Genomic DNA, 23,940 nt, shown 5'->3' with positions numbered 1-23,940 from the left:
CGCTCAGGATGGACGCTCAGGATGGAGTGCAGTGGCACGATCTCAGCTCACTGCAACCTCCGCCTCCTGGGTTCAAGTGACTCTCCATCCTCAGCTTCCTGAGTAGCTGAGACTACAAGGCATGTGCCATCATACCCAGCTAATTTTTATATTTTTAGTAGAGATGGGATTTCACTGTGTTGGCCAGGCTGGTCTTGAACTCCTGACCTCAAGTGATCCACCCGCCTCAGCCTCCCAAAGTGTTGGGATTACAGTTCTGTCTTTTTTCTTTTCTTTTCTTTTCTTTTTTTTGAGACAGGTCTCATTCTGTCACCAGGCTGGGGTGCAGTGGCGCAGTCATGGCTCACTGCAGCCTCAACCTCCTGGGCTTAAGCAATCCTCCCACCTCACCCTCCCAAGCAGCTGGGACTACAGGCGCATGCCAATGAGCTAATTTTTGTATTTTTTGTAGAGATGAGGTTTCCCATGTTGCCCAGACTGGTCTCTAACAAATAAATTAAACAAATTCCTGACACAAGATGGAGAATCTTTGATTCTCTTACATAGTATCACCAGGCGATCTCTAGTGATGGGCAGTGTGCCTGCCTACTTCTTGGACCTGCCTTTGTTTTGGGGTTGGTGGGGATTAATACCAGAGTAAGAGTTTCTCAGATCTTCTCCCCAAAACCCAGGCCCCTTCTTTTCCCACTCTTGCTCTAACCATGTCAAATGTGTTAATATTTCAACTCACACTTTTGGTGTTGATCTTCCCTTGAAACCAGTATTCTAATCTTTTTTGTTCTTCCTTCCCTCCACACAGGATGAGAAGAGACGTAGAGTTACATCCAGAGAACGGTAAGAATAGTTACTATACCTTTCTTTTTGTTCTACGAGTTGTGTAATCTTGATCACAAAACTTTTTCAGAAAGTTTAAGGCCGGGCACGGTGACTCATGCCTGTAATCTCAGCACTTTGGGAGGCCAAGACGGGCGAATCACTTGAGGTCAGGAGTTCAAGACCAGCCTGACCAACATGGCGAAACCCCGTCTCTACTAAAAATTTAAAACTTAGCTGGGCGTGGTGGAACGTGCCTTTAATCCCAGCTACTCAGGAGGCTGAGTCAGAAGGATTGCTTGAACCCAGGAGGTAGAGGCTGCAGTGATCTGAGATCATTCCACTGCACTCCAGCCTGAGTGACAGAGCAAGACTCCGTCTCAAAAAAAAAAAAAATGTTTAAAAAGAACAACTTTATCGTGAGTTTCCATGGCAACCATATCGTTATGAAGGATCTGAATTTGGGGTCAGATCATTAGCGTTTAGATTCAAGTAGAATTCTCCTGTTTTCTTGGAAGGAATGAATCGAGGGCAGCTGGCATTCGAACCAGGTGTAAAAGTCATATCAAATACTAAATGTTAAATGAGTATGTGTCTGTCAGGGCTCCTGAGATAATGAAGATTGCTTTTGGGGGAAGGAGGAGCTTTATGAAAACTGCTTCTTTGGGGAAGCTCCTGGCACTCATACTTGGGGTCTGTGTTATTTTGCTTGACAGAGTTGCTAGACCGCTTCCTGCAGAAGAACCTGAAAGAGCAAAATCAGGAACGCGCACTGAAAAGGAAGAAGAAAGAGATGAAAAAGTAAAGCTCTATCACCTCTAAGTTTGTTAATTCTCCCTTAATCCTATATGGTCCCAATTTCCTTCCAGGACGTGGGGACAGGGGGTGGGGAACGTGGAAGAACAAGATGGGTTTTGCCAGTGATCGAAATGCCTTTGACTTTGGCTGAACACCTTTCAAACTTGTTTTCTCGTGGTCTCTACATGAAAGGTGGGTTATGAGGTTGTGATTGTGAGGACCCTTGCTACTTATTTGTGATATTTTATTTTATTTTATTTATTTATTTATTTTTGAGACAGTCTCCCACTCTGTCACCCAGGCTGGAATGAATACAGAGGTGCGATCTCGGCTCGTTGCAACCTCTGCCTCCCAGGTTCAAGTGATTCTCGTGTCCCAGCCTCCTGAGTCACTGGGACTACTGGCGCCCGCCACCATACTCGGCTAATTTTAGTGGAGATGGGGTTTCACTGTGTTGGCCAGGCTGATCTTGAACTCCTGACCTCGAATGATCCACCTGCCTCAGCCACCAAAATGCTAGGATTACAGGCATGAGCCACCACACCGGCCAACCTATGCCACTTAATCAACTAGTCACAGAGCTTCAGTTTGTCACCTCGCCTTCTTGCTTCTCTGGCTGATGAGATCTTTGTGAAGATCTAATTTTCAGACGTAGGAGGTGCTAAAACTTTTTTTTTTTTTTTTTGAGACGGAGTCTTGCTCTGTTGCCCAGGCTGGAATGCAGTGGTGTGATCTTGTCTCACCGCAACCTCTGCCTCCCGGGTTCTTGTGCCTCAGCCTCCTGAGTAGCTGGGATTACAGGTGCCTGCCACCACAGCCAGCTAATTTTGTATTTTTAGTAAAGATGGGGTTTCTCCATGTTGATCAGGCTGGTCTTGAACTCCCAGTCTCAGGTGATCCACCTGCCTTGGCCTCCCAAAGTGCTGGGATTATAGGCGTGAGCCACCACACCCAGCCTAAAATACTTTTCAAACTTATTTTTTTGTAGTTCTCTACATGGAAGGTGGGTTATGAGGTTGTCATAGCGAGGATCTTTGCTACTTATTTGTGGTATTTATTTAATTTAATTTAATTTTTTTTTTTTTTGAGACAGTCTCCCGCTCTGTCACCCAGGCTGGAGTGCAGAGGTGCGATCTTGGCTCATTGCAACCTCCGCCTCCCGGGTTCAAGTAATTCTCATGTCCCAGCCTCCCAAGTAGCTGGGGCTACAGGCGCCTGCCACCACATCTGGCTAATTTTTGTGTTTTTATTTATTTATTTATTTATTTATTTATTTATTTATCTGAGACGGAGTCTCGCTCTGTCGCCCAGGCTGAAGTGCAGTGGCTCGATCTCCGCTCACTGCAAGCTCCACCTCCTGGGTTCGCACCATTCTTCTGCCTCAGCCTCCCGAGTAGCTGGGACCACAGGCGCCTGCCACCATGCCCGGCTAATTTTTTGTATTTTTAGTAGAGACGGGGTTTCACCACGTTAGCCAGGATGGTCTTGATCTCCTGACCTCATGATCCTCCCATCTCGGCCTCCCAAAGTGCTGGGATTACAGGCGTGAACCACCGCGCCTAGCCAATTTTTGTGTTTTTAGTAGAGACGGGGTTTCACCATGTTGGCCAGGCTGGTCTCAAACTCCTGACCTCGAACGGTCCACCTGCCTCAGCCATCAAAGTGCTGGGATTACAGGCACGAGCCAACACACTGGCCAACCTATGCTACTTAAATCAACTAGTCAGTTTCAGTCTGTCACCTCAACCACCTTCTCTGGCTGACGAGATCTTGGTGAAGATCTAATTTTCAGATGTAGGAGGTGCTAAAATTCTTTAGCATCATCCAGACATAAAGTTGTATTCTCCTCTCTGAAGTCAGACCAGCTCTTTCCCCAGTCCCTCATCTTCTTTGTAAAATCTGAGTCTAAGGTTCTATGCAATACAGATGTTGGGTCCTGTTTTCTTTCTGTTTGTTTTGTTTTTTAATAAGATGACTGAGGGCCGGGCGTGGTGGCTCATGCCTGTAATTCTAGCATTTTGGGAGGCCGAGGTGGGTGGATCGCTTGAGCTCAGGAGTTCGGGGCCAGCCTGGGCAATGTAGTGAGACCCCGTCTCTGCAAAAAATACAAAAATCAGCTGGATGTGGTGGAGCTTACAACAGGCAGTGTGCCTGTAGTTCCAGCTTCTCAGGAGGCTGAGGCAGGAAGATCACTTGAGCTCAGGAGGCTGAGGATACAGTGAGCCATGATTGTCCCACTGCAATCCAGCCTGGATGATAAAGTGAGACTGGTCTTAAAAAAACAAACAAACAAACAAATAAAAAAAAACAAACAAAAAAAAAGATGACTAGAAGTTTCTTACCAACTTAGGTAGGTGACGAGTGCCTTACTTGGGAGCTTAGTAAAGGATGGCTGTCCATTGGGGAATCAACTAAAATGTACAATAATTTTTTTTGTTTTTTGAAACGGAGTTTTGTTCTAGTTGCCCAGGCTGCAGTGCAGTGGTGTGATCTCGGCTCACTGCAACCTCTGTCTCCTGCGTTCAAACAAATTCTCCTGCCTTAGCCTCCCGAGTAGCTGGGATTACAGGCTTCCGCTACCACGCCCAGCTAATTAACTTTTTGTACTTTTAGTAGAGACGGGTTCACCATGTTGGCTAGGCTGGTCTCGAACTCCTGACCTCAGGTGATCCACCCGCCTCGGCCTCCCAAAGTGCTGGGATTACAGGCGTGAGCCACCGCATCTGGCCGCTGTACAATAATTTTTGAACCATTCGGTAACTTCAGGTTGGTCTTTCTTGCTTTTTTTCTTTTTTTTTTTATTGAGATGGAATTTTGCTCTTTCGCTCAGGCTGGAGTGAAGTGGCGCAATTTTAGCTCACTACAACCTCCACCCCCTGGGTTCCAGCGATTCTCCTGCCTCAGCCTCTCCAGTAGCTGGGATTATAGGCGCCCGCCACCCTGTCCGTCTAATTTTTGTATTTTTAGTAGAGACAGGGTTTTGCCGTGTTGGCCAGGCTGGTCTGGAACTCCTGACCTCAGGTGATCCACCCACCTCAGCCTCCCAAAGTCCAGGATTACAGGGGTGAAACACCACGCCCGGCCGAGGCCGGTCTTTCATTGATCACCTTTCCTACCCTGATCCTAGTTAAATTAGACAGCAGTTGCAGTCAGTGCATACCTCGAATTTGTTTCAGAACAAGCAGTCCTAACGGGCTAGTTCAACCACCACCTTCCAAAGAAGGAACCTGGGGCAAGATCGAAATCCCTCACCTGTAAGCATACTCTCAGGATTTCTTCTTGTAGTAGGAAGATTTGCAAAGCGTTTATTTTTATTTTTATTTGAGACGGAGTCTCACTCTGTCGCCCAGGCTGGAGTGCAGTGGTGCGATCTCCGCTCACTTCAAGCTCCGCTTCCCAGGTTCACACCATTCTCCTGCCTCAGCCTCCCGAGTAGCTGGGACTACAGGCACCTGCCACCACGCCAGGCTAATTTTTTTTTGTATTTTTAGTAGAGACGGGGTTATTTATTTATTTACTTATTTATTTTTTGAGACGGAATCTCGCTCTTGTCGCCCAGGCTGGAGTGCAGTGGCGCGATCTCGGTTCACTGCAAGCTCCGCCTCCCGAGTTCACGCCATTCTCCTGCCTCCGCCTCCCGAGTAGCTGGGACTGCAGGCGCCCGCCACCACGCCCGGCTAATTTTTTTTTTTTTTTGTATTTTTAGTAGAGACGGGGTTTCACTGTGTTAGCCAGGATGGTCTCGATCTCCTGACCTCGTGATCCGCCCATCTCGGCCTCCCAAAGTGCTGGGATTACAGTAGTGAGCCACCGTGCCCAGCTGCAAAGTGTTTCTTAATATTCCTGACCTTTGCGATCTCTTCACAGACTACCACGTGTGGAGTTTCTGAGGGTTGGATTTGACTTGCCTGATTCTCTGGCAAGATGTGTCTGGTTCTTTAAATGCAGCCTCAGGCTGGGCATGGTGGCTCACGCCTGTAATGCCAGCACTTTGGGAGACCAAGGCAGATGGATCACTTGAATTCAAGACCAGTCTGGCCAACGTGATGAAACCCCGTCTCTACTAAAAATACAAAAATTAGCTGGTCATGGTGGTGTGTGCCTGTAAACCCAGCTACTTGGGAGGCTGAAGCAGGAGAATTGTTTGAACCTGGGAGTTGGAGGTTACAGTGAGCCAAGAGTACACCACTGCTCTCCAGCCTGGGTAACAGAGTGAGACTCCGTCTCATAAATAAATAAATGAATAAATGCAGTCTCAGAGGATGTGTTGTTGTGTCTCAGTTGGAGCTACTTTTCAGATTGGGCCATCCTATTTCATTCCTTTAATATCGGAAGTAGAGATTTATAATAAAGTTACTTTCTGTGAGGCTATCAACACTTATTGATGACAAGTAGTAGAGGAATTTTGAAGTAAAAATACTTAAACTGCAGTGTTGTAGTATCTCCTTTCTAAGTTTCATTTCCTGTCTACTTAACCCCACTGAAGAAGAAAAGAAAATTGCTGTCTTGAACACCTGGCACAAGTGATCCTCCCACCTCAGCCTTCCAAAGTTCTGAGATTACAGGCGTGAGCTACTGTGCCCACTGGTAGACAGTCTTTACTCCCACCACTGGACTCTAGAATCAGTTCAGGTGTTTTATTTCCATAGGACACTTTAATAGAAAGATCCAAACCAAATGGAAAAAATTAACTTGTCTTTTTTCCCTGCAACTTAGGAAGAAAAGAGACTCCGAAGTCAAACCAAAGAACCGTAAGTGCAGCGAACCTGCCTTTGTGCTTTGTTGTGAAACTGAATTGCTAACATAAGTATCTTGGTAAAATAACGGGTTGGTGTGGAACAGTGGGCACTAATCATATGTCTCTTATGTGGGCAAGTTCTGCTTGTGAAAGGTGAGACCACCCTGAAATGAAGGCTGAAGTTAACTTTTTTAACTTTAATTTAATTTAATTTAATTTTGAGACGGAGTCTTGCTGTGTCACCCGGGCTGGAGTACAGTGGTGCAATCCCAGCTCACTGCAACCCCCACCTCCCGGGCTCAAGCATTTCTCCTGTCTCAGCCTCCCGAGTAGCTGGGAGTATGGGCCTGTACCACCATGCCCAACTAATTTTTGTATTTTTGGTAGAGACAGGGTTTCACCATATTGGTCAGGCTGGTCTTGAACTCCTGACCTCACGTGACCCACCTGCCTCAGCCTCCCAAAGTGCTGGGATTACGGGGTGAAGTTAGCTTCGATTTCTCCTCCCAACCCCAGGGCCCTTCTCAGGGTTGGTCACACAGCTGTGTGTCATATGGTAGTGAAAGGCCATCAAGTGAGCAGCTGTGTCACTTACCTTTCACTGTGAAAATGCTGTGTGACAAATGGCTCCAAGGCCAGAGGCCTAGAACAGTGAGCATTTTTCAAGCTCACTTGTCTACAGCTTGGTGGCTGTCGGCTGATCTTGAGCTGGCTTAGTGGGGATGGCTGGGCTGACCCAGCTCTGCCTCCGCAATTTGGCCAGGCTGGGTACACGCTTGTGGCTGTGCCAGACCACAAGGGCAGAAATGAAAAGTAGCACTTTTTCAAACCTCTGTTGAAAAAAGTTGGGCCAGGTGCAGTAGCTCGTGCCTATAATCTCAGCATTTTGAGAGGCTGAGGCGGGTGGATCACTTGAGGTCAGGAGTTCAAGATCAGCCTGGCCAACATGGTGAAACCCCGTCTCTAATAAAAATACAAAAAATTAGCTGGGTGTGGTGGTGCATGCCTGTGGTCCCAGCTACTTGGAGACTGAGGCAGGAGAATCACTTGAACCCGGGAGGCGGTGGTTGCAGTGAGCCGAGATCACATCACTGCACTCCAGGCTAGGTGATAGAGCGAGACTCTGCCTCAAGAAAATAAAAAAAGGAAAAAAGAAAAAGAAAACAATTAGCTGAAGCAAATTTTGAGACTGAGCCTGAATCCAGAGGTGGGCAGAATACCCCACCTGAGCGGCAGGGCCCTGGCAGAGTGGGAGGTGAAGACTCGGACCCCTGTGTGCAGTCAGCTGTCCACGGTCACTGACTGACGCTGATCGCACATCAGCCCAGCTCTCAACCTAGGCAGGCCAGACATGGGTCTTCCTCCACCGCAGGCTGGATTCCCATCAGGCCACGGAAATCATGACATCCCTTTGTCTGCTTTTTGTATTAAACCACTGGCATCTCTGACCAACATTCAGATGGGGTATTGATGGTGTTCCTGAAGACCTTGAGTCCTGGAGTAGTAAATGCCCTCTGGGCTTCCTGCAGTGAAGACAGGAGAGGCAGCCTGTCCTCTGAACCTGGGGAGGAGCTTGTGTCAGCCCTTAGGAGCTGTTGGCTCCGGTGCAGGGCCCCCCCGAGCTGACCAGCCTGTGTGTGTGTTGTCTTCTGTGACAGAACACCCAAACAGAAACTGAAGGAGGAGCCGGACAGAGAAGCCAGGGCAGGCGTGCAGGCTGACGAGGACGAAGATGGAGACGAGAAAGTAAAGGCGGGTTATTTGTTTCTGAACTCCCCCTCATTCTTCTGCTCCTGTTTGCTTGGGCGGGAGTGCGCAGGGTGGGGCTCTGGGTTCAAGTCCAGCCCCATCCACCCAGGCTCCATGGGGCCATCCAGACTCTGGGAAGGTCACCTTTTCCTCCTTTTGGGGGCCGGGATTTGTGGCTGGATGCCTGTGCTGGATGCCTAGTGAACACTCAGTTGTCCTCTGTCTTTCACACTAGAGAGGGTCTGTGTGAGCCTGGGCTGAGATGTGCATGAAGCATCCTCTGCTGAGGCCTCACTGCTGAGAAGCCTTGACACACAGTCAGCTCCGACGCACATGTCAGCCACACCTTGATTCTTTCCCAGCCTCCTACGTTCTGAGTCTAGCTCTCCCCCTGCCAGCCTCCCCAGTCTAGTTTAGCCAAGTGCATGCGTTTAAACCCTAAAGCATCATGTGGAAAACCGCTGGGCCTCTGTCAAAGTACAGGATGGCCAGGTTGCCTGCAGGCCCTCCTGCATGAACTCTAGGGAAGGGAGCTAGGTCATCGGTGGGGGGCGGCGGGTCCCTATCTAAGAGACGCCGAAGACCCCAAGAGGGTCTCTGGGTTTCCGCCTGTTACGATCTAGAGAGTGGAGCCCAAGGTCACGGGCTTGCTGGGTGACAAGCACCCTCACTTCTGACCTGGTCGCCAATGGGCTTGCATCCTCACCCCATAGCAGGGGAGCCTTTGGTATTGCCTCCAGCCTCCCATCCCTCACCTCTTCTGTCCAAATGTTGGTCACCTTACTGTCAGCACTCCTTCAGACTGGAGTAGTCACATTACTCCCTGCCCTCTATTGGAAACTGGCAGGGGCCTGAGCTCACACTGCCAGCACTTTTGCCTCACGGTAGAAAGGGATGTGAGGGCTGGGCATGGTGGCTCACTACTGTAATCCCAGCACTTTGGGAGGCTGAGGTGGGTGGATCACTTGAGGTCAGGAGTTTGAGACCAGCCAGGCCAACATGGTGAAATCCGGTGTCACCTAAAAATATAAAAATTAGCCGGGCATGGTGGCATGTGCCTCTAATCCCAGCTACTTGGGAGGCTGAGGTAGGAGAATCACTTGAACCCAGGAGGCAGAGGTTGCAGTGAGCCAAGATTATGCCGCTGCACTCCAGCCTGGGCAACAGAGCGAGACTCTGTCTCAAAAAAATAATATAGTAATAATAATAAAAGCAGTGCCCAGAGAACAAGGATTGTTGGCTGCTCCACCCCAGGGGGCCCCTTGCACAGGAGGTGCCGTCTCTGCCTCCCAAAGCTCTAAGAGCCACTGTTCCCCATCCCAAGAGACAGGGTCTTGCTTTGTCACCCAGGCTGGAATGCAATGGTGCAATCACGGTTCACTGTAGACTCAACCTTCCAGGCTCAGGTGATCTTCCCACCTCAGCCTCCCAAGTAGCTGAGACTATAGGCAGGCACCACCATGTCCAGCTAATTTTTTTTTTAATTTTTTTGTAGAGATAGGGTTTTGCCATGTTGCCCAGGCTGGTCTCAGTCAAACTCCTGGACTCGAGTTATCCACCTATCTCAGTCCCCCAAAGTGGCGGAGTGGTAGGATTACAGGCACGAACCATTGCATTCAGTCTGTTTGGTTTGTTCTCTCTCTTTTTTTTTTTTTTTTTTAAGACAGTCTCTCTCTGTCATGCAATGGTGTGATCTCGAATCACTGCAACCTCCACCTCCCAGGTTCAAGTGATTCTCCTGTCTCAACCTCCTGAGTAGCTGGGATTACAGGCGTGTGCTACTATGCCTAGCTAATTTTTATATTTTTAGTAGAGACGGATTCATCATGTTGGCCAGGCTGGTCTCTAACTCCTGATCTCAAACAATCCACCTGCCTCAGCCTCCCAAGGTGCTGGGATTATGTGTGTGAGGCACCACGCCCGGCGTGTTTTTTTTTTTTTTTTTTTTTTTGAGACAGGATCTTGCTCTGTTTCCCAGGCTAGAGTGCAGGAGTGCAGTGGTGCTATCATAGCTTACTGCAGTCTCCTGGGTTCAAGTGATTCTCCCACCTCAGCCTCCCAAGTAGCTGGCACTATAGGCATGTACCGCCATGGATGTCTACTTTTTAAACTTATTTTTTGTAAGACAGGCGCGGTGTCTCACGCCTATAATCCCAGCATTTTGGGACGCTGAGGTGGGCGGATCACCTGAAGTCAGGAGTTTGAAATCAGCCTGACCAACATGGTGAAACCCCAGCTCTACTAAAAATACAAAATTAGCTGGGTGTGGTGGCGAATGCCTGTAATCCCAGCTACTAGAGAGGCCGAGGCAGGAGAATCGTTTGAACCTGAGAGGCAGAGGGGAGCCAAGATCATACCATTGCACTCCAGCCTGGGCAACAAGAGTGAATTAATCTCTCTCTCTCTCTCCATATATATATATATTAACCATATATATATGCTGCTTTTTGTATTAAACCACTGGCATCTCTGACCAACATTCAGATGGGGTATTGATGGTGTTCCTGAAGACCTTGAGTCCTAGAGTAGTAAATGCCCTCTGGGCTTCCTGCAGTGAAGACAGGAGAGGCAGCCTGTCCTCTGAACCTGGGGAGGAGCTTGTGTCAGCCCTTAGGAGCTGTTGGCCCCGGTGCAGGGCCCCCCGAGCTGACCAGCCTGTGTCATATATATATATAGTATGTTTTGCAGAGATGGGGTCTCAGCATGTTGCCCAGGCTGGCCTCGAACTCCTGGCATCAAGCCTCCTGCCTTAGCCTCCCAAAGTGCTGGGTTTACAGGCACATGCCACTGCACACAGCCTGTAAATAAAGTTTTATTGGAACAGAGCCACACTTTCTCATTTACATTTTGCCTGTGGGTGCTTTTGTGCTACCATAGCAGAGATGATCATCCTGACACAGACCACGTGGTCAGCAAAGCTGAAAATACTGATCCTCTGGCTCTTACAAAAACAGTTTGCCAAGCCCTGGTCTAGGAGGTTCTTTAGTGCCCTCTTGTTAGTTTCAGGTGGGGAATTAAGTGAGGGAAAGTGAAGCCTCGTGTCTACCCGGTAGATCTGCCCAGGCCTGCCTGTCTTCCAGCTCCACAGTGCTGGGATCCCTAACCTGTAGCTTCAGTGTTTGCATTTTATCTCACTCTGGCTCAGAAACTAATTTTTTCCCTTCTTTATCTCTCTACCTCCCCCTTATTTTTCTGTCAGGATGAGAAGAAGGACAGAAGTCAACCCAGAGATCTGTAAGTGTTTAAAATGCTTGTGCTTTTGTGTCATCTGGATCAGTAGAAAGCCTGTTCTAGGCCAGGTGTGGTGGCTTGCACCTGTAATCCCAGCACTTTGGGAGGCTGAGGTGGGTGAATCACCTGAGGTCAGGAGTTCGAGACCAGCCTGGCCAACATGGTGGAACCCTGTCTGTACTAAAAATACAAAAATTAGCTGGGTGTGGTGGCGGGTGCCTATAATCCCAGCTACTCGGAAGGCTGAGGCAGAACTGCTAGAAGCCAGGAGGTGGAGGTTGCAGTGAGCCAAGATTGCGCCACTGCACTCCAGCCTGGACAACAAGAGTGAAACTCTATCTCCAAAAAAAAAAAAAAAGCCTGTTCTAGAAACCTGTGGTGATGTAGATGTGTGGGGACCCTGGGGCCTCTGAAGGCCTCGTCTCGGGATGACAAGCTGGCAGTGTGCCTATAGAGCTCCCATGGGTATCTTGCTTTCCCATGAGGAGGCATTAGTTTGTCACTTTCCGTGCGAATTGGCGATGTGGTTAGTGTTTCTAAGCTGCTACTTGCTGTGTATCTGTTCACGCTGCAGAGCTGCCAAACGGAGGCCCGAAGAAAAAGAACCTGAAAAAGTAAATCCACAGATTTCTGATGAAAAAGACGAGGATGAAAAGGTAAAGGTCTCACTTTTCTTTCTTTCTTTTTTTTTTTTTTTTTTTTTTCCCAAGATGGGGTTTTGCCATGTTGCCCAGGCTGGTCTTAGGAAAAAGAAGACTGGGCGTGGTGGCTCACGCCTGTAATCCCAGCACTTTGAGAGGCTGAGGCAGGTGAATCACATGAGGTCAGGAGTTCAAGACCAGCCTGACCAATATGGTGAAACCCTGTCTCTACTAAAAATACAAAAATTAGCTGGGCACGGTGGTGCACGCCCGTAGTGCCAGCTACTCGAGAGGCTGAGATAGGAGAATCGCTTGAGCCTGGGAGGTGGAGGTTGTAGTGAGCCGAGATCACACTCCAGGCTGGGGACACAGCAAAATTAGCTGGGCGTGGTGGCATATGCCTGTAGTCCCAGCTGCTTGGAAGCCTGAGGCACGAGAATTGCTTGAACCCAGGAGGCGGAGGTTGCTGTGAGCTGAGACCGTGCCACTGTACTCCTGCCTGGACAACAGAGCAAGACTCTGTCTCAAAAAAAAAAAAAAATGCTGGGCACAGTGGCTCACGCCTGTCTTCCCAGCACTTTGGGAGGCCAAGGCAGGCGCATCACCTGAGGTCAGGAGTTTGAAACCAGCCTGGACAACATGGTGAAACCCTGTCTCTACTAAAAATACAAAAATTAGCCAGTTGTGGTGATAGGGGCCTGTAATCCCAGCTGCTTGGGAAGCTGAGGCAGGAGAGTCACTTGAACCCAGGAGGTAGAGGTTGCAGTGAGCCGAGATCACACCATTGCACTCCAGGCTGGGGACACAGCAAGACTCTGTCTCAAAACCAACAACAAAAAATACAAGGACGTTGGTCTTATTGGATGGGGCCCCACCTTTATTACCTCATTTAACCATAATTGTCTCCTTAAAGACTCTACATCCAAATACAGTCACATAGCAGGTTAGTCTTAACATATGAATTTTGCAGGGGACATGACTCAGTCTGTATACCCCCTCATCAATTGTTTGCTTACCTTTACATTTTAGTATTTATTTATTTATTTATTTATTTTTTTTTTTATTATTATTTTTTTCTTTCTTTCTTTTTCTTTTTTTTTTTCTTTTTTATTGATCATTCTTGGGTGTTTCTCACAGAGGGGGATTTGGCAGGGTCACAGGACAATAGTGGAGGGAAGGTCAGCAGATAAACAAGTGAACAAAGTTCTCTGGTTTTCCTAGGCAGAGGACCCTGCGGCCTTCCGCAGTGTTTGTGTCCCTGGGTACTTGAGATTAAGGAGTGGTGATGACTCTTAACGAACATGCTGCCTTCAAGCATCTGTTTAACAAAGCACATCTTGCACCGCCCTTAATCCATTCAACCCTGAGTGGATACAGCACATGTTTCAGAGAGCACAGGGTTGGGGATAAGGTCACAGATCAACAGGATCCCAAGGCAGAAGAATTTTTCTTAGTACAGAACAAAATGAAAAGTCTCCCATGTCTACCTCTTTCTACACAGACACAGCAACCATCCGATTTCTCAATCTTTTCCCCACCTTTCCCCCCTTTCTATTCCACAAAACTGCCATTGTCTTCATGGCCCGTTCTCAATGAGCTGTTGAGTACACCTCCCAGATGGGGTGGTGGCCGGGCAGAGGAGCTCCTCACTTCCCAGTAGGGGCGGCCGGGCAGAGGCGCCCCCCCCCACCTCCTGGACAGGGCGGCTGGCCGGGCAGGGGGCTGATCCCCCCACCTCCCTCCCGGATGGGGCGGCTGGCCAGGCGGGGGGCTGATCCCCCCACCTCCCTCCCGGACGGGGCGGCTGGCCGGGCGGGGGGCTGACCCCCCCACCTCCCTCCCGGATGGGGCGGCTGGCCGGGAGGGGGGCTGACCCCCCCACCTCCCTCCCGGACGGGGCGGCTGGCCGGGCAGAGGGGCTCCTCACTTCCCAGTAGGGGCGGCCGGGCAGAGGCACCCCTCGCCTCCCGGACGGGGCGGCTGGCCAGGCGGGGGGCTGACCCCCCCACCTCCCTCCCGGACGAGGCAGCTGGCCGGGCAGAGGGGCTCCTCACTTCCCGGTAGGGGCGGCCGGGCAGAGGTGCCCCTCACCTCCCGGATGGGGCGGCTGGCCGGGCGGGGGGCTGACCCCCCCACCTCCCTCCCAGACAAGGAGGGAGGACGCTCCTCACTTCTCAGACGGGGTGGCTGCCGGGCGGAGGGGCTCCTCACTTCTCAGATGGGGCGGTTGCCAGGCAGAGGGTCTCCTCACTTCTCAGACAGGGCGGCCGGGCAGAGACACTCCTCACATCCCGGACGGGGCGGCAGGGCAGAGGTGCTCCCCACATCTCAGACGATGGGCGGCCGGGCAGAGACGCTCCTCACTTCCCAGATGTGATGGCGGCCGGGAAGAGGTGCTCCTCACTTCCTAGGTGGGATGGCGGCCGGGCAGAGACGCTCCTCACTTTCCAGACTGGGCAGCCAGGCAGAGGGGCTCCTCACATCCCAGACGATGGGCAGTCAGGCGGAGACGCTCCTCACTTCCCAGACGGGGTGGCTGCCAGGCAGAGGCTGCAATCTCGGCACTTAGGGAGGCCAAGGCAGGCGGCTGGGAGGTGGTTGTAGTGAGCCGAGATCACGCCACTGCACTCCAGCCTGGGCGCCATTGAGCACTGAGTTAACGAGACTCCGTCTGCAATCCCGGCACCTCGGGAGGCCGAGGCTGGCGGATCACTCGCGGTTAGGAGCTGGAGACCAGCCCAGCCGACACATCGAAACCCCGTCTCCACCAAAAAAATACGAAAACCCTTAGTATTTATTTTTGAGACAGGGTCTCACTCTTGTCGAGGCTGGAGTGCAGTGGTACAGTCATAGCTACCATAGCCTCAAACTCCTGGGCTGAAGCAATCCTCCCACCTGGGCCTTCAAGGTAGCTGGGACTACAGGCAGATGGCACTACACCCAGTTAACTTTCTATTTTTGTAGAGACAGGGTTTTACTGTGTTGCCCAGGCTGGTCTTGAGCTCCTGTGCTCAAGCAGTCCTCCCACCTGGGCTTCTTCAAGTGCTGGGATTACAGGCATGGGCCACTGTGCCTGGCCAGTTATTTATTTATTTATTTATTTACTTATTTATTTATTTTTTGAGACAGAGTGTCGCTCTGCCGCCAGGCTGGAGTGCAGTGGAGCGACATTGGCTCACTGCAACCTCTGTCTCCCTGGTTCAAGCTATTCTCCTGCCTCAGCCTCCTGAGTAGCTGGGACTACAGGCATGCGCCACTGCGCCCAACTAATTTTTGTATTTTTAGTAGAGACAGGGTTTCACCATCTTGGCGAGGATGGTCTCAATCTCTTGACCTCGTGATCCATCCGCCTCGGTCTCCCAAAGTGCTGGGATTACAGGCGTGAGCCATCGCGCCTGGCCCTGTGCCTGGCCAATTATTTGTTTACCTTGAGGTGTCCACTTACACAGGAAAGCTAAGGTTTTAAAAAATTGGCTTCTCCTCTAAATCTTTTCAGGAAGTCTTTGGTTATGAGATTTATTTATTCATTTATTTTGAGATGGAGTCTCACTCACTCTGTCGCCCAGGCTGGAATGCTGTGGCATGATCTCTGCTTACTGCAACCTCTACGTCCCGGGTTCAAGCAGTTCTTCTGCCTCAGCCTTCTGAGTATCTGAGATTACAAGTGCCCTCCTGGCTAATCTTTGTATTTTTGGTAGAGACGTGATTTCGCCATGTTGGCCAGGCTGGTCTGGACCTCCTGACCTCCACTCATCTGTGTGCCTTGGCCTCCCAAAGTGCTGGGATTACAGGCATGAGCCACTGTGCTGGGCCTGACTATAAGATTTTGTATTCTATGACTTTAGATGGTAGAGTGAGTCAGAGTTCACCTGCTGGCCCTCTCACTGCCTCCCTCCCCTTCTCTCTGTTTTATGATAATCACTTATACAAAGTTCTTAACACCGAAGCACTATCTGGGTGTAAAACACTCTCTTAGCCTTTAATCCTCTTTTGTTTTCCCTGTGTAGGAGGAGAAGAGACGCAAAACGACCCCCAAAGAACCGTAAGAATTTATTCTTGACATTATCCAAAGCAGATGGTAATGTTAAAATGATGGTTCTAGAACAAAAGGGAACAAAATGAGCAACCTTAGGCTCATTTTGGATCGGGTTGGTGAACATAGGACCAAGGTGCGTCAGGCAGGATGCCCCTGCGGTGAAGAGCCACTGTGACCACGCGCCTGGGCCTCACCGCCACAGCCGGTGCCTCCCTGTGCCACAGGCACCTCAGGCAGAAACCTCACAGGGGCGATTTTGATATTTTCTGAAACAATTAAACAAACGATCTTGTGATTTTTTTTTTTTTCTCCCCCAGAACGGAGAAAAAAATGGCTCGCGCCAAAACAGTCATGAACTCCAAGGTAAACATCTGCTGGGAATAAAGCTGGTGGCGGCGCTCACGAGGCGGCTGGGAGCCGCTCTCTGAGTGCCATCATCTGTGTTCCTGCTCCCACAGACCCACCCTCCCAAGTGCATTCAGTGTGGGCAGTACCTGGACGACCCTGACCTCAAATATGGGCAGCACCCACCAGACGCGGTACGTACAGCTCTCTTCCCAGCCTTCCTCTGCCCGTCCCTTGTCTCACTGCTCACCAGCCCCGTGTCCTTCAGGTGGATGAGCCACAGATGCTGACAAATGAGAAGCTGTCCATCTTTGACGCCAACGAGTCTGGCTTTGAGAGTTATGAGGCGCTTCCCCAGCACAAACTGACCTGCTTCAGGTAAGTGCACTTTCGTGTGCATGTTTGCTTCGTGGAAGGAGGCACATCCCGAGAGGTGCCTGCGGGCTCACGATTCTGGTGATGTTTTTTAGTGCCTGACCTGCAACATGTCTTAAGCTAACACTTCGTGGATAAGAGCCACCGTGGAGGGCTGGGCGCAGTGGCTCATGCCTGTAATCCTAGCACTTTGGGAGGCCGAGGTGAGCAGATCACTTCAGGTCAGGAGTTCGAGACCAGCCTGGCCAACATGGCGAAACCTACTGAAAATACAAAAAGTAGCCAGGTGTGGTGGTACACGACTGTAATCCCAACTACTCGAGAGGCTTAGGCAGGAGAATTTCTTGAACTCTGGAGGCGGAGGCTGCAGTGAGCCGAGGTGGTGCCACTGCATTCCAGTCTGGGCGACAGAGCAAGACTCCGTCTCAAAGAGCCACCGTGGAAAGCTGGTGAAGGGACAATAGAGCTTTGCTGATTTTTGGTTTGGTTTTTGGGTTTTTACACTACACGTATTACCCCTCCATTCTGCCCACATCCTGAGGGTCACACGCTCAGATTAAGGCCTGCTCTGTGCTAGGTACCAGTGATCTAGGTGTTGTGGATGTAGCTGCTCAGGTCCTGCCTTCACGGAGCCAGAAATGGGTGATACCTGTCGGGTAGTGACAGCCATGACAGATTTTAAAAGCCTGGTGACATGCAGAGAGAATAAGTGGGAGGAGGAAGTTCTGTGAAGACGGGAGAGGCAGTGATTTTCAGTAAAGACCTTGGTGGCCTGTGAGAGAAGAGGCCGAGGGGATGGCCGGGGTGGGGCACCCTAGGTAGAAGGGGACACCATTACCAGGGCTCGGAGGGGCCTGTGCCAGCTGTGGAAGGTGAATGGTGAGTCTGGTGTGGTGGTTGCTGGGTTGGGGCTGGGCCACACAGGGCCTTGCAGGCCTCAGCACTGACTCTCCTGTCCTCTGAGGGAAGGTGCCTGGCGTCCGGCCCGTACCTTCACCGAGGCTCACGTCAGCTCTTGAGTGGGCAGAGGCCCCGTGCTCTCAGGCATCCCCAGCCCCATTTTGCTCCCTCTCCCTGCGGGTGCAGTTACCCTCCAGGGCTTCACCTTGTTCTTCGTGGGAAATGCCTCAGCTCCAGGAACGGCCCTGCCTCCTTTTAGGCCTGGGTGGTATTTTCCCTCTCTGTGAAGAGGAGGGGGAAGTGCCTTGGGGGCCCCTGTTGGAAGCACCCCCAGGCAGCGGTTCCTGCACCCACTGGGAGGGCACCCACACGTTCCCCGTGCTTGGCTGATGGTTGTTCCCCTCCCTCTCCTTCTATGGGATCCTTCTATCTAGATCAAGATGCTGTTGCGTCCACCAGCAACCGCTAGCCCCCCCAGGCCTGGCCCAAAGCAGGGCCACACACCTCTGCCTGCTGGTGTGAGTGAGGTGTGCTGTGGTGGGCAGAGCTGGCAACCATGCCCGAGGGCCTCACTCTGGCCTTCACCAGGACAAAGGCTTGGGGGAGCCTTGGGCTGGGGCTGCCAGAGTCCTGAGTGTCTCAGCTTCCTCCCTAAGTTGAGATCTATCATAGATTCGTTCCTGGAGGGTGGATGGTGGCCTGGAGGACACTTTCCAGAAGTCACATGCCTTCTGTCCACTGGAGCTGGACTGCCTGAGTTATTTAGGTACTCTCCATACTGCTGTACTTGGCTTGAAACTGGCGATAGACGCCAGTCATGGGTGGGGTCTGGCCTACCAACCAGTGGGTCCTGCCCCTGCCTGGGGCTTAGAGCTTCTCTCCCATGTCTCCCCTGTGGAGAGAGCCTCCAGCCCACCTGCGCAGCGGGGAGCGGGACCCCCTCTTCTGTAGGCCCTCCCTTGATCCACACTGTCTTCATCTCTCTGTCTCTTCTTCTGGGCCTTACATCCTGAGGCAGGGCTGCAACCTATTCTGTCTGCCATGCCTGGCACGCAGTAGGGGAGCTCCGCAGGAGGTATGCAGTGTTTTGTTTGAGCCTTTCTGGCTTCTAAGGCACTAAGCTGGGTGAGTGTGTTGGAGGGTGCTCTCCAGAGACCTGTGCAGACTTCATATGGGGGCTCTGAGGATAGCCCAGCATCTTTGGCCGGGAAAGGGTGGTCCTTGTCTAGATGAGCAGGTTTGTAAGCAGAACACCCAGTTCATGTCTTTTTCCTTGAGTTTGACATCTTGCCTCTCTGTCTTCACTAAAGAACGTGCTCCCGAATGTCAAGGGGCATCTGGACAGTGGGGCCGCGGGTGTTTGAGATTTATGCCCATAAGGAGGCAGAAGTCCTTCCTTCCCACATCTCTTTTCATACTGTTCTATAACCTGCTTTATTTTCTAAATTGAGGTCTAACTCGTATAATATAAAATTAACCATATGAGGTATCTTGAATAGGTGAATTCATAGGTATAGAAAGCAGATTGGTGGTTGCCGGGGGCTGGGGGCTGAGGGCCGGTTGGGAGGAGACTGGAGAGTGACTGCTACTTGATGGGAATGAGGCTTTATTAACATTTGAGTGACAGAAATGTTCTGCAGCTGAATAGAGCTAGTGGCTGCACTGCATAGTGGAAGGTGTTCTAGAAACCGGTATTTCCCGCACTGTAAGTCTGACTGATCTTTTGGTATTGCTGTTGCAGACACACATACACTTGATGCTTAGGTGGGAGAATAAGGTAGAAACTCCGGGTGATAGAACACTGTCTTAATCCAGTGTTCCCGCAACCAAAAAATGAGTGTCGGGGCCAGGCATGGTGGTTCAGCCTATAATCCCAGCACTTTGGGAGGCTGAGGTGGGTAGATCACTGGAGATAAAGAGTTTGAGACCAGCCTGCTACACATAGTGAAACCCCGTCCCTACTAAAAATACAACAATTAGCCGGGCGTGGTGGTTCAGGCCTGTAATCCCAGCTACTCGGGAGGCTGAGGCAGGAGAATTACTTGAACCTGGGAGGTGGAGGCTGCAGTGAGCCAAGATTATGCCATTGCGCTCCAGCCTGAGGGATAGAGCAAGACTCTGTCTCAAAAACAAACAAAAAAAGAGTGTCAGACTTGTACATTCTCTCATTGCCTCGTGCCTGATCTGAAGTCTGCACGAAGACCCGCCTTCACGGCTTAGCTGGTAAGCATGTGCTTTGTTTCCTGTCTAGTGTGTACTGTAAGCATGGTCACCTGTGTCCCATCGACACCGGCCTCATCGAGAAGAATATCGAACTCTTCTTTTCTGGTTCAGCAAAACCAATCTATGATGATGACCCGTCTCTTGAAGGTAAGGAATAGTCCGGGATTATGTTTGGGGCACACTTTAAAAACAGCCAGGCAGGGTGGCTCACATCTGTAATCCTAGCACTTTGGGGGTCTGAGGCCAGAGGATCACTTGAGCCCGGGAGTTTGAGACGAGCCTGGACAACATAGCAAGAGCCCGCCTCTATTAAAAAAATATATATAGCATATATATATAGTATACATATATACTTATATGTATAGTATACATATGTACTTATATATATGTATAAATAAAAAACATACTTATGAAGCAATAGTCAGCTGGAGTTGCTGCTGCCTCTTAAAGTTAGGGTGTGAGACTTTGTGCCAGGAGCAGCTGTAGGCCAAGTCATTGTGATGACTGAGGAGCACCCGACCTGGCTGATGGGATGTCTGCTGAGTGGGCGCTTGGAGCGCCTCCTGGGTTTGGGATGTGAGTCAGAGCCTTTAGTCCATTTCCTTTTTCTGCTCTAGGTGGTGTTAATGGCAAAAATCTTGGCCCCATAAATGAGTGGTGGATCACTGGCTTTGATGGAGGTGAAAAGGCCCTCATCGGCTTCAGCACCTGTAAGTGTGTGGCCCATCATAGGCTGGCCGGGGTCTGAAAGGGGCCTTCATGTTCTCCTTCCTGGGGGCTGACGGGGCTCTGGTGGGAATTCTCAGCAGGCTTGCAGAAGGCCATGTGACTGGGAACCTTAGCAGGTTCAGCTGGGGTAGCCTCTTGTGTTAGTTATGACTGGCTCTGGAACTGACTCTCCAGTTGTAAGAGCAGGTCTTGGCCAGATATGGTGGCTCACACCTGTAATCCCGGCACTTTGGGAGGCCGAGTTGGGATCATTTGAGGCCAGGAATTCGAGACCAGCCTAGCCTGGCCAACATGGTGAAACCCCCTCTCTACCAAAAATACAAAAATTAGCCATGCATGGTGGTGCATACCTGTAATCCCAGCTACTTGGGAGGCTATGGCAGGAGAATCACGTGAACCCAGGAGACAGAGGTTGCAGTGAGCCGAGATCACACCACTGCCCTCCAGCCTGGGTGACGGAGCAAGACTCTGTCCTCCCCTGCAAAAAAAAAAAGAGCAGGTCTTCTTCTTGCAACCCAAACCCAGACTGAATTCCAAACACCAGAGATGAGCTCAATGAAGGCCTACTCAGCTAGTCTTCGCTCTCTGGCTGGCTCAGACAGGCTTCTTCAGAACAAGCCAGCTATGATGTGTTGTGCCCTATGTTTCTGACATTTGGGTACGGGATGACTTTGACTGTTGGGTGAGTTTGGTAGACTCCTCCATGCCCTGTGGCCACTGTAGGCGCCATCGGATTCCAGCCCCTTTTCCACACCTCCTCTGTTCACCCCAGCATTTGCCGAATACATTCTGATGGATCCCAGTCCCGAGTATGCGCCCATATTTGGGCTGATGCAGGAGAAGATCTACATCAGCAAGATTGTGGTGGAGTTCCTGCAGAGCAATTCCGACTCGACCTATGAGGACCTGATCAACAAGATCGAGGTAAGAGATCGAGGGTCCTCAGCATCCGGGATTCCCACTGGAAACTTGCCTTCAGAACCAGCAGACACTGTTCTTCAGTTGGATTTAGGCCAGTTTGGCTTAAGCATGAGAGAAACCTGTTCTCTTTCAAGACCACGGTTCCTCCTTCTGGCCTCAACTTGAACCGCTTCACAGAAGACTCCCTCCTGCGACACGCGCAGTTTGTGGTGGAGCAGGTGGAGAGTTATGACGAGGCTGGGGACAGTGACGAGCAGCCCATCTTCCTGACGCCCTGCATGCGGGACCTGATCAAGCTGGCTGGGGTCACGCTGGGACAGAGGTAAGGATGCGGCGGGGACCAGAGTGAAGACTGGAGACCGGGGAGGGTAGAGCACGGCCCACATCCTCTGTCCCAGTCCTCTGAGATGCTGGAACCTCTCCCGTAGGCGAGCCCAGGCAAGGCGGCAGACCATCAGGCATTCTACCAGGGAGAAGGACAGGGGACCCACGAAAGCCACCACCACCAAGCTGGTCTACCAGATCTTCGATACTTTCTTCGCAGAGCAAATTGAAAAGGATGACAGAGAAGACAAGGAGAACGCCTTTAAGCGCCGGCGATGTGGCGTCTGTGAGGTAATCTCACCTGTGGGGGCTCCCGCTCCCCTAAGGTGGCCCAGCCTCTGGCCTGATCTGAGGACTGCTCCATCTTTCTCTCTGTGGCTTGAGACTCTGGCTGCTCAAATGTGACCCCTGAGACAGAAATTAGTTAGTGGTCTGGGAGGACCCTGCATGCTTCATTGAACGTCAATAGGACAGATGTCCACAGAGGCATGCTTGGGTGCTTTGCTGATAATGCCACTGTCCTTAATTGAAGAGCCTGGCTTCTGGGTGGCTCTACTGTGCCTGCATGTCACTGTCTGAAGGCCCCTGTTGGACTGCTAAGGGGGGTATTCACATCTAAGTGGGCACTTTGTCCAGCTTAGATTTGAGGCCCCCAGGAGGCGTTCCTTTCTGTGAGTTTTTAAAATATATGTTTACTTCACTCAGGAGGAACTAACTTCCTAGTCCTATGACCCAAAGACCAGGACTATTTTGATACCTATTACCTGACTTTCTTTTGGATAAAGACTGGCTTCAGGGCTTCGCTTTTGATCCCCGCTGGCATCTCTTAACAGGAGCCTGCATGTCCTCACCATTGTTATTTTGGTTTTATTTTATTTTTCTTGGTTAACACACGTGTGTCCAATGTTTTATAACTTCTAAAATCTTTTTTTTTTTTTAATTTTTTTGAGACAGTCTCTCTCTGTCACCCAGGCTAGAGTGCAGTGGCACCATCTCAGCTCACCGTAACCTCCGCCTCCCGGGTTCAATCAGTTCTCCCACCTCAGCCTCCTGAGTGGCTGCGATTATAGGCACCCGCCACCATACCCGGCTAATTTTTTTTGTATTTTTAGTAGAGATGGGGTTTCACCATGTTGGCCAGGCTGGTCTTAAACTCCTGACCTTAAGTGATCTACCTACCTCGGCCTCCCAAAGTGCTGGGATTACAGGTGTGAGCCACTGTGCCCAGCCCTAAAATCATTTGTTTTTATTTGTGTAACGTTATGTGTTGATACTGGTAGATCTAGTTATTTCGTTTTAAATATTCTGTAGTATTTTGTTAAATGAATATCCTAACTTACTCCTCAATGATAGGCACCTCTTCAGTATTGTAAATATGTGGCAGCATCCTTGAGCAAAGCTTCTCGCGAGTGTATCTGCTTAGAAGTAGCGTTGCTGGGTTGGGGGTGTGTATTCTTAACTTTGATCTAGAAGATTGCTCTCCAAAATGGTTCTACCAACTTATCATTTGAGCAGTGTGCGTTCTTGTTTCCTCACACCACCTATCTGGCTTCTTAACCTTTGCCCATCTGGAGAATGGGAAGGGAATTTTATTTCTCTCACTTACCATATTTCTAATAAGGTTGAATATTGCTTTTTTTTTTTTTTTTTTTTTTTTTTGTAGAGACAGGGTCCTGCTGTGTTGCCTTGCCTGGTCTCAAACTCCTGGCTTCAAGTGGTCCTCCTGTCTTGGCATCCCAAACTGCCGGGATTAGAGGCATGAGGCACTGCACCCAGCCAAATAGGCACATTTTTAAAAGTCTTGGTTTTGTTGTTGTTGTTGTTGTTGCTGAGATGGGTCTCGCTCTGTCACCCAGTCTGGAATGCAGTGGCATGATTGTAGCTCACTGCATTCTCAACCTACTGGGCTCAAGTGATCTTCCCACCTTAGCCTCCCAAGTAGCTGGGACCACAGGTGCACGCCACCATGCCCAGCTAATTAAAAAAAAAACATTTTGTAGATGGGATTTTGCCATGTTGCCTAGGCTGGTCTTGAATGCCTGAACTCAAGCAGTCCTCCCGCCTTAGCATCCTGAGTTGCTGGGACTGCAGGAATTTGTCACACGCCTGGCCAATTT

General features: G+C 50.5%; 1 protein-coding gene across 10 annotated transcripts in view; it reads left to right on the top strand.

The window, feature by feature from the left end:
- Nucleotides 1-23,940, top strand: part of DNMT1 (DNA methyltransferase 1) — a 64,450-nt gene that overhangs the window by 21,222 nt on the left and 19,288 nt on the right. For 6 of the 10 annotated variants that reach the window (XM_034944116.3, XM_034944115.3, XM_063599863.1 and 3 more), the window contains 15 exons: nucleotides 800-834; nucleotides 1,530-1,614; nucleotides 6,328-6,362; nucleotides 8,008-8,095; nucleotides 11,298-11,332; nucleotides 11,904-11,985; nucleotides 15,978-16,012; nucleotides 16,324-16,369; nucleotides 16,465-16,545; nucleotides 16,620-16,729; nucleotides 19,878-19,996; nucleotides 20,467-20,559; nucleotides 21,351-21,502; nucleotides 21,634-21,821; nucleotides 21,928-22,114. In XM_034944116.3, coding sequence (XP_034800007.3) covers nucleotides 800-834; nucleotides 1,530-1,614; nucleotides 6,328-6,362; nucleotides 8,008-8,095; nucleotides 11,298-11,332; nucleotides 11,904-11,985; nucleotides 15,978-16,012; nucleotides 16,324-16,369; nucleotides 16,465-16,545; nucleotides 16,620-16,729; nucleotides 19,878-19,996; nucleotides 20,467-20,559; nucleotides 21,351-21,502; nucleotides 21,634-21,821; nucleotides 21,928-22,114 — 1,371 coding nt within the window. Of the gene's footprint in view, nucleotides 1-799; nucleotides 835-1,529; nucleotides 1,615-6,327; nucleotides 6,363-8,007; nucleotides 8,102-11,297; nucleotides 11,333-11,903; nucleotides 11,986-15,977; nucleotides 16,013-16,323; nucleotides 16,370-16,464; nucleotides 16,546-16,619; nucleotides 16,730-19,877; nucleotides 19,997-20,466; nucleotides 20,560-21,350; nucleotides 21,503-21,633; nucleotides 21,822-21,927; nucleotides 22,115-23,940 lie in introns of all 10 variants that reach the window. The other 4 variants (XM_063599862.1, XM_055103441.2, XM_034944112.3 and 1 more) reach the window with 1 other exon arrangement.

This window comes from Pan paniscus, chromosome 20 (assembly GCF_029289425.2).
Source record: "Pan paniscus chromosome 20, NHGRI_mPanPan1-v2.0_pri, whole genome shotgun sequence".
NCBI lineage: Eukaryota > Metazoa > Chordata > Mammalia > Primates > Hominidae > Pan > Pan paniscus.
Note: the sequence above shows the minus strand (reverse complement) of the source record. Positions and strands in the feature narration are given on the sequence as shown.